Consider the following 20,676-nt stretch of genomic DNA (forward strand, 5'->3'; position numbering starts at 1 on the left):
TAAGTTACCGTATATACTCGTGTATAAGCAGAGTTTTTCAGCACATTTTTATGGGATGAAAACGCCCCCCTCGGCTTATACTCGAGTCATTTTCCCAGAAAGACAGCGGGGGAGGAGGAGCAGCGGGTCATAGGGGCAGGAGCCAGCAGCTGTGGCTAAAGCCTGTGCTAAAGAGAAATGAATAAGAAATGAATTAAGGTAATGAATATTCACACCACTCCACTCCCATAGGCATGGAGTGAATATTCATTACCTTAATGAATGGCGCCGGAACGAGATGCAGCAAAGGCACGCAGGCAAAGTAAGTAGGATGCTCTTTTTTTTATAGGAGCCATGCATACAAGGATAGGGGATAAGGAACCATGTATACAAGGACAATGACGGGGTGAGCCATGCGTACAAGGACAACGACGGGGTGAGCCATGCGTACAAGGACAACGACTGGGTGAGCCATGCGTACAAGGATATCGACAGGAGGGAGCCATGCATACAAGGACAACGACGGGGTGAGCCATGCATACAAGGACAACGACGGGGGGAGCCATGCATACAAGGACAACGACGGGGGGAGCCATGCATACAAGGATATCGACAGGAGGGAGCCATGCATACAAGGACAACGACGGGGTGAGCCATGCATACAAGGACAACGACGGGGTGAGCCATGCATACAAGGACAACGACGGGGGGAGCCATGCATACAAGGACAACGACGGGGGGAGCCATGCATACAAGGACAACGACGGGGGGAGCCATGCATACAAGGATATCGACAGGAGGGAGCCATGCATACAAGGATAACGACGGGGTGAGCCATGCATACAAGGACAACGACGGGGGGAGCCATGCATACAAGGACAACGACGGGGGGAGCCATGCATACAAGGATATCGACAGGAGGGAGCCATGCATACAAGGACAACGACGGGGTGAGCCATGCATACAAGGACAACGACGGGGTGAGCCATGCATACAAGGACAACGACGGGGGGAGCCATGCATACAAGGACAACGACGGGGGGAGCCATGCATACAAGGACAACGACGGGGGGAGCCATGCATACAAGGATATCGACAGGAGGGAGCCATGCATACAAGGATAACGACGGGGTGAGCCATGCATACAAGGACGACGACGGGGGGAGCCATGCATACAAGGACAACGACGGGGGGAGCCATGCATACAAGGACAACGACGGGGGGAGCCATGCATACAAGGACAACGACGGGGGGAGCCATGCATACAAGGACAACGACGGGGGGAGCCATGCATACAAGGATATCGACAGGAGGGAGCCATGCATACAAGGACAACGACGGGGTGAGCCATGCATACAAGGACAACGACGGGGTGAGCCATGCTTACAAGGACAGCGAGGAGAGCCATGCGTACAAGGACAGGGACCGGGGAGCCATGCATACAAGGACAGGGAGTGGGGAGCCATGCATACAAGGACAGGGAGTGGGGAGCCATGCATACAAGGACAGGGAGTGGGGAGCCATGCATACAAGGACAGGGAGTGGGGAGCCATGCATACCAGGACAGGGATGAGGGGACAATGCATACCTGGTTATACTTGAGTCAATAAGTTTACCCAGTTTTTCGTGGCAAAATTAGGTGCCTCGGCTTATACTCGAGTATATACTGTACTGTATTTCAGATAGAACTCTATTAGCAGAAAGTAAGTAAAAAGCTGCAAAAATTTGTGTCTTCTCCTCTCTGTTCAATATTGAAGACTACAGCATGATATAGTGTGGCATACACTGACAATAAGGTCCCATTGTAAAATAAATGCATAAATAAATGGTACTGTATAGCGTCTCTTCTAAGGGAATCTAGATCTGAAGACCATGGGAGTCACAGCACATGGACACCCCAGCAACACTATTAATTCCACAAAAGGAGTTTGTTAAATCACAAGTTTACATGATTAAGAGGAAAGGAAATCCACACTTACAAGTTTCCGGCATGGTCGCTGTAGAGGTGAAGGCCGTCATAATGTTCTCCGGTTCTTCTCTGTTGCTTAGGACATCCTGAAAGGTACAGACCATCAGAAAATGACTACTGCTGTATGCTGTGCCGAGAAGTCCTCGCCGTGCCGAGCTGACGACACCACTCTGATGTCACCTACAGTGAAGGCTGCACACACCCGTGGTTTCTGCCGAAAACGGATGTCAGCATGGCGACCGCCACAATGAAAGCAGAGACATGTGACTCTCTCCTCTCGTCTGTGTAACTACCGCTGGTACCAGCAGAGGAAGAGCAAACGCCAGAAAGCATTGCATCATGTAGGCCACCAATAAATCTGTACCACAAATGGGGAAAGATGACACTAAAATTCGCAGATGTGAAGAGAAAAAAAAAAAAAGTTTTTGGATTTCCTGTCTTGGAACCAAAACAGATGGACGTCATATAAATCACCAGAATCAATCACAATTCGTATGAATCTGTCTGAAAACATCCATGTCTCTGAGAAGCTCAAAAGCCTGGACGCCCGATCAACACCTTAGTACGCCCAATTGTGGCTGTATGCATAAAGGTGGGCTAAAAAAGTCCAGCGTCACCGGCACTAGTGGACCAGATCACAAATAAGCCGTAAATGGAGCAGATCTCTGATCCTCTCTTAACCAGAGGTCCCAGCACAATTTTAAAAAGAATCTGTCAGTAAGATCAAGCCCTGCAAACCATATATCTGGGCATATAGGTTATTGAAAAATAAATCCATCAACACCTTTATATCTTCTATCTGTTGCTGCACTCCCGAAAAATCAGTGATTTAAAAGAAATGAGGAGTTAAGTGCTCTGTTCACAACAGAGCACTTCCCGAGTCTCTGCCGTCCAACATTGTTTCCCTGTCCAGCACCAGCTTGATGGATCGCTCACTCACAGATTTCTTTCTCTGGCACCTGATGTCACACAGACAGTGATCTATCAATCAAGCTAAAGTCCCCGATGCTGGGCAGAGAAACAACCTCAGGTGGCAGAATCTCGGGAAGTGCTCTGCCACCCCCAGGGCATTTAATTCATTGTTTGCATATGAATGAAAATGCTGGTTTCTCGGGAATGCAGCAACAGATAGAAGATATAAAGGTGTCAATGGATTTACAATTCATAAAGCTACCTGCCCATATATATTAGTTCCTGGTCCCACTCTGGACACTTTGGAAATAACCACAAGTGACCTGTCTCTGCCAGTGATATGCTAAGATGCCATTTCCTGTGTGTTACAGACCAGAAATGTGACTTATGGAGCATCGGTGCAGGTGAGATCTTTCTACATTATTTTCAACCTTATTGAGCCCTTTGAATCTTAAATCTGCTGACAGTAGGGCAATGTTCACATGTAGTGTTTTTACTCCTTTTTTATGCAAAATTTAGGCTGCTTACAAAAAGTAGGTTTTGCTTAGCTTTTGTTGCATTCTTATTGCTGCATTTTGCCAGGCTACATGATAAAGTTTAGTGCAAAAAAAAAATAATCTGATTCAATTTCATCAGGTTTTAGCACCAAAAATGCAGCAAAATCTGATACCTGCGTTATTTTTGAAGTTTTTTTCCACCACCCATTGCTTTCAATGTGTGAAAAATGCTGCAAAAGCGATGAAAAAAACAAAAACGCTGAAAGAAGTGACATGCTACATTTTGCAAAAATGCAGCTCTTTCAAAAAACAGTCAGGAAAAAAAAACAAGGTGTAGGTGTGGACATGAGATTTCTGAAATCTCAGACTTTGCTGGTACTGTGAAAAAAATGAAAATTTGCATAAAAAAAGCTGCAAAAAACACAATGTGTAAACATAGCCTAAAGTAAGCAAAAACTGCAATAATGTCACATGCACAGAAAGTACCTCCGGTGTGTACAGTGTAACTAAAGAAGCCCTCCAGTGAAGGTTTTTTTTTCCCACTAAACCTGTGCATATATGTGCATGTAGTGTCAGTGTGTTGTTATACTCACCTACAGTCGGTTCTCCGGTGTCCGGCGCCGTTCTGCTCCTCTTCTGAGTGACGTCACCACTCTGCAACCTCTAAGGGGTCATGCTGCGCTCTGTGTGACCTCAAAATGGCTTTGACAGACCAAGGTTTACATTAAAAAGACTTCCGGCTCGCGCATAGAGCGCAGAGAGTGCTGGAGGGTTTGAAGAGCGGTGACATCACTGAGAAGAGGAGCAGAACAGTGTTGAATCCCGGAGAAGGTGGAGGTAGGCGAGTATGACACACCGACACTGCACTCCCATTTACACAGATATAGTGAAAAAAGAACTTCTAGAGAGGACTTCTTCTTCCATGGAAGGACAGTGCATACTGCACTAGTCTTATCTGTGTAATGCAATAGTTGTATGACCAGAACCAGATATTTGCATATCATGACAATAATATGGATGTCACATACCTCCTGCGTACGGTGTTGGCAGTCAGGAACTTGCCACTTCTTGGTCCTTGGGTTGGCAGACAACGCCCTCCTCTCCTCCCACTCATCCTCGTAAATCTGGAGCTCTTCCAGCGACTCTTCCCGTGCGATCTGATGCCACCCATCTGTTCTCGTACCTGATATTTTAATATCCCAAACGTTCTGTACCAATGCTAGCCTGGTCTCAGGGGCCTCTGCTCTGCCACAAGTGTCAAATCCATATTCACAATCTCCTTCGGGAATACATTGAGGTTTACTCTGAGATGTAGGATCTGAATTCAACGAGTTCCTGAACAAAGGATTATCACAAAATAAGCTCTCATCTTCTACCTCCACTTCAGAGTAGGAAGCGTCATCACTCTCCTGCTCCTCTTCTAAGGTGGGAAGTTCCTCGTCTATTAAAGCGCTAACCTCAATATGAGGTTTGGTCTCCGGAGTCCTTCCTCGGGGCGGACAGATCTCAGAATGATCGATCTCGTCTTGGAGATCCATAAAACACAGTTGTGCCTGAAGTAAACTAGCCAAAAAGACATCCTGAGCAGCGCTGTCCTTGGTCAACGGGTTGACTTGGGTCTTCATGTTGGTGGGTTGGTGGGGACCAAGATGGACTTCTTTGTGGACTTTCAAATAAGTCTGGTCTCTACAACAGTTCTCGGCATTGGCACCTGGAATAAAACCAAACTCTTTGGTCTTCGTTTGGTCTTTGTGATCAAATTTATAAGGTGAAGACCTCTCGGAGGTCTTTGAGGTGCACAGATTGGAATCAGCACCACATGTTAATCCCTCAGGCTCCTCACAAACCCTAGAAAAGGTAGTAGTTCTTAGGTCAGGCTGCAGGTAATATATAGGCAGGAGGTCATCATCCACCGAAAGCTGCTGCTTTTCCATTTCACGCAGCTCATTTGTATTTAGGGGTTTCCAGTTTGGCCCCAAAAATATGGATTCCTGGAGTCGTGCGCTGGATGACCTCGAGTTTTCATAGCCACTTTGGAGGCTTTCACATTAACATCTGCCCTGGAAGACACAAGAAGAAAAGCAAACAGAGAGGAAAGGTTAATGGTTAATCAGGAATAGTAAAACTAGTAAAGCCTCAAGTAGCTTACATATGCGATTGCCACATATAAAGGCACAAGCAAAACCGGGCGACATCGGCTTATGTTCTGCACAAGGCAATGTTCCCTCGGAAATCTGCAGAATCGGAACGAATGCTAAAAGTCTAGAAGCAACAGAGGATAAAAATGACTGAAATGGAAAAAAGAGGACTCATGGAAATCAGACTGTTCGAGGGAAAAAAATACATAAAATATCTGACGTCAGAGGCAGCTCCACCGCCGCAAACAAAAAACTATTTGTAGCTAAGATCAGAAAGTTCTTAAAGGCAGGATGTTCTGATGATGGATATGGCTGAGGGGGAAAAATACCGAAATACAAACACCAAAGAGATGAGTAAGAGAAAGAAAGGCAGGGATATAAGAGACGAGAACGATATTCGGTAGGGGTTGATGAGGAAGCCTGTATGGAAAGCTTTGGGAGAAACGCAAAAGGTTCCACACGTTTGACAGTTTTGATCAATTCACAGAGTCGATGGATCGGAGACATGGGCGCACAACCAGTGTGTTAGTGTACGGGCTTGTCTGCTCTCAGATGCCCAGTCACAAGTATTTATTACAACTGTGAAGATATAAAAAGGGGTATTACATTACCTAAGCAAGAAGCTATTTTAATTGGGGAGAAAATGGATTCTGCTGTCCTTGAAACTGGCTCTGTCCAATTACCGTAACTAACTATACCCTTGAAAATAAGGAAAGCTTCAACACACTGACACCTCTATATCAGATACAACACTGTGTTATTGCTTTTAGGAATCTATATATATACTAGATGGTGGCCCGATTCTAACGCATCGGGTATTCTAGAATATGCATGTCCACGTAGTATATTGCCCAGTTACGTAGTATATTGCCCAGTTACGTAGTATATTGCCCAGTGACGTAGTATATTGCCCAGAGCCACGCAGTATATTGCCCAGCTATGCAGTATATTGCCCAGTGATGTAGTATATTGCCCAGTTACGTAGTATATTGCCCAGCCACGTAGTATATTGCCCAGTTACGTAGTATATTGCCCAGTTACGTAGTATATTGCCCAGTGACGTAGTATATTGCACAGCGACGTAGTATATTGCACAGCCATGTATGTCACAGGTTAAAAAATAAATAAACATATACTCACCTTCCGAGGGCCCCTTGTAGTTCTGTCGCCTGTGTTCGGTTCAGGCGGCAGCTTCCGGCACGAGGGTGTGATGACTTCGCGGTCACATGACCGTGACATCATCGCAGGTCCTTGTCGCACACCAACCTTAGCACGGAACCTGCCGCTTGCATGGACCGGTCACCGGAGCGTCAGAAAGGCGGCGGAAGGTTAGTATATAATGATTTGTTATTTTTTTTTTAAATTATTTTTAACATTAGATCCTTTTACTATTGACGCTGCATAGGCAGCCTCAATAGTAAAAACTTGGTCACGCAGGGTTAATAGCAGCGGTAACGGAGTGAGTTACCCGCGGCATAACGCAGTCCGTTACCGCTGGCATTAACCCTGTGTGAGCCGTGACTGCGGGGAGTATGGAGCGGGCGCCGGGCACTGACTGCAGGGGAGTAGGGAGGGACTATCGGACTGTGGCCGTCGCTGATTGGTCGTGGCAGCCATGACAGGCAGCTGGCGAGACCAATCAGCGAATGAATATCCGTGACGGAAGACGGAAGTACCCCTTAGACAATTATATATATAGAAGAGGCATCGTGATTACTCGCTAATCCCGCCCCTGCACAGTAGCTCCGCCCCCACACATCACCACACATAATCCCGCCTCCCACCCATTACCACACAATCCCGCCCCCCACCACATTACCACACACATTCCACACCACCACACACAATCCCGCCCCCACAAATCTCGCCCCCCACCACATTACCGCACATAATCTCGCCCCTTCAACACATCACCACACATAATCCCGCCCCCACCACATCACCACACATAATCCCGCCCCCCACCACATCACCACACAATCCCGCCCCCCACATCACCACACATAATCCCGCCCCCCACCACATCACCACACATAATCCCGCCCCCCACCACATCACCACACATAATCCCGCCCCCCACCACATCACCACACATAATCCCGCCCCCCACCACATCACCACACATAATCCCGCCCCCCACCACATCACCACACATAATCCCGCCCCCCACCACATCACCACACATAATCCCGCCCCCCACCACATCACCACACATAATCCCGCCCCCCACCACATCACCACACATAATCCCGCCCCCCACCACATCACCACACATAATCCCGCCCCCCACCACATCACCACACATAATCCCGCCCCCCACATCACCATACATAATCCTGCCCCCCCATCACCACTCATAATCCCGCCCCATCACCACACAATCCCGTCCCCCGCCCCATCACCACTCATAATCCCGCCCCATCACCACACATAATCCCGCCCCTGTTGTGAACTATACTTTTTGGCTCCCTCTTGTGGTCACTAGCGGTATGGCACTTGGATATTCTTTCCCCAGGTTGGTAGTCACCTGGTTCTTTAGATCCTGGGTGTTCCTATTTAAACTTTCTGGATTCTTAAGGTACCTTCACACGAAGCGACGCTGTAGCGATAGAGACAACGATGCCGATCGCTGCAGCGTCGCTGTTTGATCGCTGGAGAGCTGTCACACAGACCGCTCTCCAGCGACCAACGATGCCGAGGTCCCCGGGTAACCAGGGTAAACATCGGGTTGCTAGGCGCAGGGCCGCGCTTAGTAACCCGATGTTTACCCTGGTTACCAGCGTAAAAGTAAAAAAAACAAACACTACATACTCACCTGCGCGTCCCCCAGCGTCTGCTTCCTGACACTGACTGAGCTCCGGCCCTAACAGCACAGCGGTGACGTCACCGCTGTGCTTTCACTTTCACTTTAGGGCCGGCGCTCAGTCAGTGTCAGGAAGCAGACGCTGGGGACGCGCAGTGGAGCATGTACTGTTTGTTTTTTTTACTTTTACGCTGGTAACCAGGGTAAACATTGGGTTACTAAGCACGGCCCTGCGCTTGGTAACCCGATGTTTACCCTGGTTACCAGTGTAAAACATCGCTGGTATCGTTGCTTTTGCTTTCAAACACAACGATACACAGCGATCGGACGACCAAATAAAGTTCTGAACTTTATTCAGCGACCAGCGACATCACAGCAGGATCCTGATCGCTGCTGCGTGTCAAACGAAACGATATCGCTAGCGAGGACGCTGCAACGTCACGGATCGCTAGCGATATCGTTTCAAAGTCGTTTCGTGTGAAGGTACCTTTAGTCCATTGCCTGGCATCAATGTAATCAGTCCTTGTCTGGTTGCTCCTGTCTACTGGTCCTGATTTTTGCAAGATAAGCTAAGTCCTGCTTTCTTATTTTTGTTCATTTGTATTGTTTTGTTTTTTGTCCAGCTTGTTCATAATGTGATTCCTGATTTTGCTGGAAGCTCTAAAGGGGGCTGATATTCTCCCCCCACACCGTTAGTCGGTGCGGGGGTTCTTGGATATTCAGCGTGGATATTTTTGTAGGGTTTTTCGCTGACCACATAAGTCCGCTTTCTATATTTCTGCTATTATATAGTGGGCCTCTCTTTGCTGAATCTAGTTCATACTTACGTTTGTCCTTCCTTCTTACCTCACCGTTATTATTTGTTGGGGGCGTGTCTTTACTTTGGGGTACCTTTCTCTTGAGGCAAGTGAGGTCTGATTTTCTCTGAAAGGGTTAGTTAGTTCTCCGGCTGGCGCGAGACGTCTAGAACCAACGTAGGTACGTTCCCCGGCTGCTATTAGTTGTGGGTTAGGATCAGGTATGCGGTCAGCTCAGTTACCACCTCCCTATGAGCTGGTTTTTTATGTTTGCAGACTTTGCTGAAAACCCTGAGATCCTCTACCATTGGGATCATAACACGCCCCCCACCACATCACCACACATAATCCCGCCCCCCACATCACCATACATAATCCCACCCCCCACCACATCACCACACATAATCCTGCCCCCCCATCACCACTCATAATCCCGGCCCATCACCACACATAATCCCGCCCCCACCCCATCACCACACATAATCCCGCCCCCCACCCCATCGCCACACATAATCCCGCCCCCACCCCATCACCACACATAATCCCGCCCCCCACCCCATCACCACACATAATCCCGCCCCCTCACCACATAGTCCCGCCCCCCACCACCACACATAATCCCGCCCCCAACACATCACCACACATAATCCCGCCCCCCACCCCATTACCACACAATCCCGCCCCCCCACCCCATTACCACATAATCCCGCCCCCCCACCTTATTACCACACATAATCCCGCCCCCCACCCCATCACCACACATAATCCCGCCCCCTCACCACATAGTCCCGCCCCCCACCACCACATAATCCCGCCCCCAACACATCACCACACATAATCCCGCCCCCCACCCCATTACCACACATAATCCCGCCCCCCCACCACATTACCACACATAATCCCGCCCCCCCACCCCATTACCACACATAATCCCGCCCCCCCACCCCATTACCACACATAATCCCGCCCCCCCACCCCATTACCACACATAATCCCGCCCCCCCGCCCCATTACCACACATAATCCCGCCCCCAACACATCACCACACTATTGTTATTAACTTCATTTTAAGTTAATTTACCACCTCCATAAGCGCTCATTATTTACTTTAGTTTAATCACCAGCAGCGTTAATTAGATAGCAATGAGCGTGCCGAGCGTTAGCTGGCTGGAAACATCTAGTAACAATTATAAAGCTAATACTAAAATACAAAATTATCAAAGATATATCGATATATTTAATTGTCTAAATAATAATCAAAGCAAAGTATGAATATTTACCATAACAAGGTGCATGAGAGAACGGCAAGAACCAGAGACACCAGAATAAGGAGCATTTATACTGGCTGGGAATTGGGAAATAAGAGTTTCCAGAAAAGCCCGTTTCCTAGATAATATTATCGGCCCATCTAAACAACCCGCCAATCCCCTGATGAAGGGGCGAAACAATATTTAATCCAGTGTATAAATCCTCGTTCTCGGCAGTACATCGTCCAGCGGGAATGTGGGGCTGATAATATGGTATAATCATGCGACCAAGAGCCGTCTCCCCCGTATCCCCAACCATACCTCCCAACCGTCCCGGATCCCGCGGGACTGTCCTGATTTTGACAGCCAGCCCCGGGATCCCGGGCGGGACACTAATGTCCCGTGCCTAGGGCAGGGACAATGCAGGGGGCGGCACCTGAGTAGCTTAGGTTTGTGGCTGTTTTTTTTTTTCTTATACATGCTGGGTCTCCTCCCGACCGATCCCTCCCCCGCCCCCGCCCCCGCCCCCTGTGTGTGCGGCGCTGCCACACTGAGGAAGAGAGCCAGCAGCGATCAAGATGAGAGGTCAGCGACTCACTTCCTCCTGTGTGTGCACGGAGCTCTGGCGTCTCCTGCTCTTAGCTGCTATCCCGGCAGAGAAGGAGAGACGGGGGAGGTGCCGGGACAGTGCAGAGCTGTGAGCAGCCGGAGAAACTGAAGAGCTGCAGTGCACATGGACAGATCAGCCGCCCCTGCACCACAGAGGAGATTGTGTGTGTGTGATGTGTGTGTGTGAGATGTGTGATGCTGCATTTGTGTGTGTGTCATGTGTGTATGAGGTATCTGGTGTGTGTGATGGCTGGGTGTGTGTGATGGCTGGGTGTGTGTGTGTGTGTGATGGCTGGGTGTGTGTGTGTGTGATGGCTGGGTGTGTGTGATGGCTGGGTGTGTGTGATGGCTGCGTGTGTGTGTGTGATGGCTGCATGTGTGTGATGGCTGCGTGTGTGTGTGTGTGATGGCTGCGTGTGTGTGTGTGTGATGGCTGCGTGTGTGTGATGGCTGCGTGTGTGTGATGGCTGCGTGTGTGTGATGGCTGCGTGTGTGTGATGGCTGCGTGTGTGTGATGGCTGCGTGTGTGTGTGTGTGTGATGGCTGCGTGTGTGTGTGTGTGTGATGGCTGCGTGTGTGTGTGTGTGTGTGATGGCTGCGTGTGTGTGTGTGTGTGATGGCTGCGTGTGTGTGTGTGTGTGTGATGGCTGCGTGTGTGTGTGTGTGTGTGTGTGATGGCTGCGTGTGTGTGTGTGTGTGTGTGTGTGTGTGTGTGTGATGGCTGCATGTGTGTGTGATGGCTGCATGTGTGTGTGATGGCTGCGTGTGTGTGTGATGGCTGCGTGTGTGTGTGATGGCTGCGTGTGTGTGTGTGATGGCTGCGTGTGTGTGTGTGATGGCTGCGTGTGTGTGATGACTGCGTGTGTGTGTGATGACTGCGTGTGTGTGTGATGACTGCGTGTGTGTGTGATGACTGCGTGTGTGTGTGATGGCTGTGTGTGTGTGATGGCTGCGTGTGTGTGTGTGATGACTGCGTGTGTGTGTGATGGCTGTGTGTGTGTGTGATGGCTGCATGTGTGATGCATTTGTGTCAAAGCTGCATGTGTTTGTGAGCTGCGTTTGTGATGCTGCGTGTGTATGTGTGATACTGTGTGTGTGATGCTGCATGTGTGTGAGCTGCGTGCCTGTATGTCATTATACAGTATGGAGAACTGTGGCCATAATACAGTATGGAGCATCATGTGGGGTCATTATACAGTATGGAGCATCATGTGCAGTCATTATACAGTATGGAGCATCATGTGCGGTCATTATACAATATGGAGCATCATGTGCAGCCAGTATACAGTATGGAGCATCATGTGTGGTCATACAATATGGAGCATCATGTGCAGTCATTATACAGTATGGAGCATCATGTGCGGTCATTATACAATATGGAGCATCATGTGCGGTCATTATACAGTATGGAGCATCATGTGCGGTCATTATACAGTATGGAGCATCATGTGCGGTCATTATACAATATGGAGCATCATGTGTGGCCATTATACAGTATGGAGCATCATGTGTGTTCATTATACAGTATGGAGCATCATGTGCAGCCAGTATACAGTATGGAGCATCATGTGCGGTCATTATACAATATGGAGCATCATGTGCGGTCATTATACAGTATGGAGCATCATGTGTAGCCAGTATACAGTATGGAGCATCATGTGCGGTCATTATACAATATGGAGCATCATGTGCGGTCATTATACAGTATGGAGCATCATGTGCGTTCATTATACAGTATGGAGCATCATGTGCGGCCATTATACAGTATGCATGCGGTCATTATACAGTATGGAGCATCATGTGCGGTCATTATACAGTATGGAGCATCATGTGCGGCCATTATACAGTATGGAGCATCATGTGCGGTCATTATACAGTATGGAGCATCATGTGCGGTCATTATACAGTATGGAGCATCATGTGCGGCCATTATACAGTATGCATGCGGTCATTATACAGTATGGAGCGTCATGTGTGTTCATTATACAGTATGGAGCCTCATGTGTGGCCATTATACAGTATGGGGCATCATGTGTGGTCATTATACAGTATGGAGCACTGTGTGGCCATATTTTTTTGTTTATAACTATTGTATATGAAACAGTGTGATCAGCAGTGCTAAATGGGTGTGCTTGGGACGTGGATATGGGTGTGACTAATTATGAATGGGTGTGGTCAGAGGCGTGGCCTAAAATTTGCGCGGCGCGCTTCACGCGCCGCAAACTTTGTCCCTCTTTCCCATCTTCAAAAGTTGGGAGGTATGCCAACACACAGGAACACTCGGCCCTGTGCAGGTCAGATGTATCGGCTGCCCTCTGTATACAGCAGGCCGGCTGTAGCGGCTGCCCTCCCTGCCCCCTGTATACAGCAGGCCGGCTGTAGCGGCTGCCCTCCCTGCCCCCTGTATACAGCAGGCCGGTATCCTCATCGAAGCTGTGACCTCTTCAGTAAATGTGTAACAGGAAGTGTTCTAGTCCAAGGTACAATGGGCACCGTGAGACATTACATGACCCGGTCACTGGCTGCATATGGCACTGCCCCGGACTATGGCAGCACAATGGGGCGTCCTCCCCGGAGTACAGTGGGGTCTCATCCATCACTACCAATGGCGTAGCCTCAGCAGACTGTGGATGTCCCGCTATGGAGCCGTAGGGACCATTTAGGACCCATTACTGCCCGTTCAGTTCTAGCAGGCCATTTATAAATAACAATTCGGTACTTCCGAGGCGACATGGGGGTCTGTAGATCTGGATCCTCATCTCTTGGCCAGTGTGGGGAGCGGTTGCAAAGAGCGCCTCTCTCTGGAGGACCTGTCCTGCCCTACACAGACAACCCATTAGTCTCTATGGGCACAGTGTCGTTTGTTATTTCCCCTGTGGTGGCGCTCAAAACACTAAGTGAAACACTTACTTCCATGTTTCGCCCCAGATGATCGCTGGAGGTCTGTGCAGTAGGACGCTTTGATGTCTGCCCATACAGCAAAAAATCTACACGTCTATTCGCCCTCCACGCTGACATCTAGGCCGGATTCAGACAAGAGTATACGGACCACAATGCCCGGATGGACTGAGGGTCTCCAGGCCCTAAACACATGAGGCTGTAAGTTTGGGTCAGGAGACCCGTGGTCAGTCCGGGCATTGAGTATGTGGACCGTGAAGTGCTCCTCTCTGAACCGGTCCTTACAATGCTCTGTGTAATGTCCATTTATATCCAGTTATAAGATACTAAAAACTGTATATCAGAAAAACATGGCTGCCTTCTTGTCGGCTGGGATGTAACACCAAGAACAGCCTGGGGATGAGGGTGGCGATGTTGGTACAAGAAAATAGCCATGTCTTTATTTTAAACACAAAAAACAAACATGGGCCGACAAGTGTGGGTCAGGAGGCTCGCAGACAGTCCGTGCTCGGATGTGTGAATGCGGCAAATAAAGTAAGCACTTCACCCTCAGGCTGCTTCATACAACATCCACCACTGATCACATCCCTCGGCCCCATCACACACAGAGGACATTCTGTAACGCGGTGCGTCTGCTCCCTCCCAGTGCCACTGGTGCATGTGCTATACTGGAAACCAGCACAGTGATGGGAGCAGTACTGGGCCACGTCCGGGGGCAGCTGCGCAGACATCTTATTTTGGGAGCACAGGCAGTGTCAGACATTAACACCGACTTTGTGCTGGAGAGGGATAGTCACAGCGCTGGAGAAAAGTGCCACTGTGCAGTCCAGCGCTTCATTGTTAGGATCATGGGGGGGGGCGACATTAAAGACGTTGTTCACCTTTGCAGCTTTTTTATTTTTTTACGTGACTGCATTGATTTGTGGCTAAAATAATTTTACAGCATTAGCCTTCTATAAGTGCTGCAGATTGAGTTTACTGGGGATCCATCAGTGAGCTCCTTCTGGCCTCTCATCCCATTTATGACCACAGACCACATCAAAGTTGAATGTGCAAGGAAACACAGAGCCTGTAGAAGCAAAACTGTGTCATATTTGTACTGGTACCCAAATGCAAAAATGATTTTTTTTTTTGCGCTAAACACATGCATTTACGTAAGTAAAAAGAAAAATCAACAAAAGTTGGACAACCCATTGAAACGATGCCATCCCCTAGTGATATGCCACATACACATTATCTAGTAGGAAACATGGACATTCGGGACCCCCTCTAAGAGCCTTTCTACATAAGCAGCCCCCTTTCCGTAGAAATCCAGAAGGTGCTTCCACTTGTAGGAAAGAATCCCAGTAGGCAGTCAGAGGGTTATCAGCCAGGAAATGTTAACTTTCAGCACATTATTAATTTTTTTTTTTGCTGTGATTACAATTAAGCACTGAAAGTGCAGTTGTCAGCTCACATACAAATTAATAAAAAAAACAAGATAAAAATAATAAAACATCACATACTGCGTGTTTCAGCTATAAAAGCCTTCCTCAGGTGTCTGATACAATACGCCCCATATACATTATTTATACCCTTATCCATTACTTATGGGTGCGGGTTCCCAAACCAGGGATCTGATCACTGTTACCACCTTTTTTTTTTTTTTATTTTAAAAGGTCTCATAGGATAAATGTTCAGTCTGACAATTGTGAGATCCAAAAGAACCAACGTTACTGGCAGACTCGTTCATAATAAATGTAGGAATGCAAAAAGCCAAAAATAAATATCCAAATCACTTTTCATATGAATATGTATAATACATATGAGCCTCTAATTTTATATTCAAGTGGAACCTGATATGTAAAACATCCGATTACTTCTACATCATATTGTTAACAGTGATGAGTGAACGTGCTGGGATAAGGTGTTATCTCAGCATGCTCAGGTGCTTCGGAGTGCTCGTATATTATGTTATCGTCCCCACGGCTGCATGTTTCACAGCTGCAACACATGTAAGGACTGCCTGTTCGTTAGGTAATCCCCCTACATGTGTTGCGGCTGTTCAACATAAGTAATAACTAAGGGTATAAATCGTTTATATCAGGCATATTGGACACCTGATGAAGGCTTTTAGAGGCGAAACGCGTGAACAGATCCTTTTCATTCGCAAGCGATATCTAGTGTTGTGCCTGCTCAGGTGAGCAAATACATTTTCAAACTATTCTAAGGCAATACACTATACCTCCTACTCTTCGATGGCGCTCCCCTCTTTTTTTTTTTTTTTCCCTTTCCGGGTTCCTTATTAGAGAATTAGATATATTCTCTCCCTGAATGGCCTCCATGTAATACTACATTAGATATACATGTAGACACAGGGGAAATGTACAGTACATATATCATACACACACCGGCAGAGACCACAACACTGCACCACCATCAGCTCCCTCCAGATGAACAGGAAAACCTCACATCCGTACACGGCTGGTTACCGCAATGTCAACTGTGCTAGACAGAAGGCGGACGCCCAGCACCTTCATGTCTATAGAAAAGGGGTTCACCAAGATTAGAAAAACATGGCTGCTTTTTAATGGGTTGTATCTGATACAGCACTTCCATTCTACTGAAGTGAATGGGGTTGAGCTGCAATTCCACACACGACCTGTGGACCGATGTGGCGCTGTTTTTGGAAGAAAGCAGTCATTTTATCTATTCCCGGAAAAGGTGATTAAACTCCGTATTTATGGATTACGCTGCAAAGACACAACAAAACTGTAACCTTAAATTTCCGGCCAATTTGATGGCAGACTTTCTTCCAATTTGAAATCAATTGTTAAAAATTTGTAAAAAAAAAAAAATCCACGCTTACAGGCGACCCGTCATTTGCCATGAATATTTTTTTTCCCACCTGGCGTAAAAGCTGCTGTTCTCCTGAATCCAATGTTTTCGCTATGTTCCTGGGCCTCTCCATTCCTGAGATATGGCCCTTTCTTTATGTAAATCTAACCTTTTTTTCCAAGTGGGCGCTGTTCTTTACTCTTCTTTAAGACCACACCCAGTTGGCTAACAAGGCCAGTATTATATACAGGGAAGAAAAGGGCATATCTCAGGAATGGAGAGGAGCAGAAAGAAAAGAAAAACATTGCCAGATTCAGGAGAACAGCGGCATTTACACCAGGGGGAGAAAATTACACATTTATGGCGAGTGATGGTGGGTTAATAATCTGCATGGTGTGGATTCTGCTGTGGATACTGGCAGCGCAAAACCGCAACTAAAAAGGAAAAAATTCCGACATTGTGGACTTCCCATTAGCGCCTATTAAGTGCAGACATTGAGGACATACAGTACAACTTACCTAAGGAGAGTTCAGCACCCGCAGGGGTGAAGGCATCACTGCTGGAGTTGGGATCTATCACAACTATGGCAAGTGCTAGCTCGTTATGGAAGCGGGCAGTGGAGAGGGGCTGTCCAAATTCTGACTCCTATCCGCTATACTAGCACAATGACCACAGCAAGAGCAGAAGGAAGCGTGTCACTTTCTAGCGAGAGGTGAAGAGGATCCGATGACTGTGTATTATCTGTCAGCTACGCGGCAGGCAGCAGGCCGGCAGGATATCAGCTCACCTCCAGAGGAAGCGCCTCACCGGCCAGCGCGCTCGAATGTGCCAGGTACAGGAAATCTCTGCAGCCGATCGGTGACTCCATGTTTCCACATTCATCACAGCCCTGCCTGGCAAAATAGTGACAGGTCAGTGATTCACGCAGCCCATCACGGGGCCGATGGAAGTCCCCGATGTTACATATCTGGTACACAGCAGATCAAGTGAAGGTCGGTTTATGAAAGGGTTAACGCCAACAAAATTAGGGGCAGCAATATAGGTACGTGGGCAAAACATCTCTCTAAAAGCAGACATCCACTTTGGAAAGCAGCTCATGGGGCCCTGCTGTGTCATGACCTCTGGGAAACCAGCAGCAAAAGTCAAATTTCCCTGCAGCGCCCCCACAGGAGGAATGAAGAATTGCACAGTGACCATTGCAGTTAAGAGAGCTTTCCATATAATGCATGAAGGCACTGGGTCCTGCAAAGTAAGAGAGATGGGGTCATGAAAGATGGATCTCCTCTAAAAACCAAAACAGGGAAGCAATGCCTTCAAAACAACAAACTGGGCAGCACGGTGGCTCAGTGGTTAGCACTGCAGCCTTGCAGCGCTGGGTTCAAATCCCACCAAGGACAACATCTGCAAGAAGTTTGTATTTTCTCCCCGTGTTTGTGTGGGTTTCCTCCGGGTTCTCCGGTTTCCTACCACATTCCAAAGACATACTGAGCGGGAATTTAGATTGTGAGCCCCATTGGGGACAGCGATGATAATGTGTGCAAAACTGTAAAGGGCTGCGGAATATGTTAGCACTGTATAAAAATAAAGATTATTATCACAGTATGATACCCCCAGAGTAAACGCCTTCACAATACCTCCACACGCACGGTATGATGACATTACTGTACCCCTCCCAGCAAAGTATTGCGACCCATCATTGATGCCCCAATAGTGATCCTCACACAGACCTTTGCACAGTATAATGGCCCCCACATAGTCCCCCATACTGTATAATGGCCCCCACATAGTCCCCCATACTGTATAATGGCCCCCACATAGTCGCCCATACTGTATAATGGCCCCCACATAGTCGCCCATACTGTATAATGGCCCCCACATAGTCCCCCATACCATATAATGGCCCCCACACAGTCCCCCATACTGTATAATGACCCCAACACAGTCGCCCATACTGTATAATGGCTCCAACACAGTCCCCATACTGTATAATGGCCACAACACAGTCCCCCATACTGTATAATGGCCCCCTAATAGTCTCCCATACTGTATACTGGCCCCCTCATAGTCATAATGGCCCCAGCAAAGTGGGCCAAATATAATCACCCTTAGGGCCAGATTTGGCACGCGGGACAAAGTCTGACATATGTTTGCTAGATCCTTTTGGGTGAGAGTCTATGGCCTCTGCCAGAGATCTTGATGTTCCTTTGTCCGCCGTGCGCAACATAATCAAGAGGATTACAACCCATGGTACTGCAGCTAATCTCGCTGGAAGTGTATGGCAGAGAAAAACTGATGAAAGGATGCAACGCAGGACAGTCCGGATGGTGGATAAGCAGCCCCAACCAAGTTTCAAAGAAATGTACAAAAATCAAATAAAATCTGCCAATAATCCCTATAAATTGTAAACTACAGTAGTTCCTCTTTTTGATGGAAGGCTGTATCCGAGGAGCAATTTCTTACTTGTTCTGTGGTTGGGGGACACAACCTCATTTAATCAATTGGTCAGGGATCTGAATATTAAAGTAATGGAACTTAAAATCATTTTTTGAACATTACAATTAGAAGGGAAGAAACAGGGCATCTATCAACTAAGACGTATAGGAAACCAACATCCACTAACAGCTTTTTGCACTGGAACAGTCATCACCCAACTAGTCTGAAGAGAGGTATGGCAATACCGTTGTAATCAGATTAGTTGCTCTTCAGATACAGCGTTCCATCAACAAGCCCAATGTGTAAAAGTTAACATTTCTCCAAAAAGGGTACCCATTTAGCAGCTTGAATTCAGCCTTCAAAGAGGCGCCTTCAAAAGACAGAAGAAACCTACTAAAAACACAACAGAGAGGATCTAATGAACAACCTATAAGGATTTGGCAGATCTGATAATCATGCAGAAGAATTACAAAGTATCTTACGAAAACTTTGAGACATTCTTTGAGCAGACCTAGATTTAAGTGAAATTATACAAACTTATCCAGCCAGGGGGGAAGGGTTTTTACCTACAATTGTGCACAAAAGTTTACAAACCAGGGCAGAATTTTTGCTTTCTTGGCCTTTTTTCAGAGAATATGAATGATAACACCAAAACTTTTTCTCCACTCATGGTTAGTGGTTGGGTGAAGCCATTTATTGTCAAACTACTGTGCTTTCTCTTTTTAAATCATAACGCCAACCCAAAACATCCAAATGACCCTGGTCAAAAGTTCACATACCCCGGTGATTTTGGCCTGATAACATGCACAGAAGTTGACACAAATGGGTTTGAATGGCTACTAAAGGTACCTTCACACGAAACGACTTTGTAACGATATCGCTAGCCATCCGTGACGTTGCAGCGTCCTGGCTAGCGATATCGTTTAGTTTGACACGCAGCAGCGATCAGGATCCTGCTGTGATGTCGCTGGTCGCTAAATAAAGTTCCGAACTTTATTTGGTCATCCGATCGCCGTGTATCGTTGTGTTTGACAGCAAAAGCAACGATACCAGCGATGTTTTACACTGGTAACCAGGGTAAACATCGGGTTACTAAGCGCAGGGCCGCGCTTAGTAACCCGATGTTTACCCTGGTTACCAGCGTAAAAGTAAAAAAAACAAACAGTACATACTCACCTGCGCGTCCCCCAGCGTCTGCTTCCTCACACTTACTTAGCGCCGGCCCTAAAGTGAAAGCACAGCGGTGACGTCACCGCTGTGCTGTTAGGGCCGGAGCTCTGTCAGTGTCAGGAAGCAGACGCTGGGGGACGCGCAGGTGAGTATGTACTGTTTGTTTTTTTTACTTTTACGCTGGTAACCAGGGTAAACATCGGGTTACTAAGCGCGGCCCTGCGCTTAGCAACCCGATGTTTACCCTGGTTAACCGGGGACCTCGGCATCGTTGGTCGCTGGAGAGCGGTCTGTGTGACAGCTCTCCAGCGATCAAACAGCGACGCTGCAGCGATCGGCATCGTTGTCGCTATCGCTGCAGCGTCGCTGCGTGTGAAGGTACCTTAAAGGTAACATCCTCACCTGTG

At 47.6% G+C, this 20,676-nt stretch overlaps 1 protein-coding gene across 3 annotated transcripts in view; it reads right to left on the reverse strand.

Annotated features, from left to right (window-relative positions):
• Positions 1–20,676, reverse strand: part of PSD4 (pleckstrin and Sec7 domain containing 4) — a 64,068-nt gene that overhangs the window by 20,111 nt on the left and 23,281 nt on the right. The window contains exons 1-3 of one of the 3 annotated variants that reach the window (XM_077262678.1): positions 17,454–17,546; positions 4,386–5,417; positions 1,959–2,034 (exon numbers count right to left, since the gene is read on the reverse strand). In XM_077262678.1, the coding sequence (XP_077118793.1) occupies positions 1,959–2,034; positions 4,386–5,291 (982 nt within the window). In that variant the 5' untranslated portion in view covers positions 5,292–5,417; positions 17,454–17,546. Of the gene's footprint in view, positions 1–1,958; positions 2,035–4,385; positions 5,418–5,506; positions 5,610–17,453; positions 17,547–20,676 lie in introns of those variants that run through there. The other 2 variants (XM_077262677.1, XM_077262676.1) reach the window with 2 other exon arrangements.

The sequence above is a fragment of the Ranitomeya variabilis genome, chromosome 5 (assembly GCF_051348905.1).
Source record: "Ranitomeya variabilis isolate aRanVar5 chromosome 5, aRanVar5.hap1, whole genome shotgun sequence".
NCBI classification, from domain to species: Eukaryota; Metazoa; Chordata; class Amphibia; order Anura; family Dendrobatidae; genus Ranitomeya; species Ranitomeya variabilis.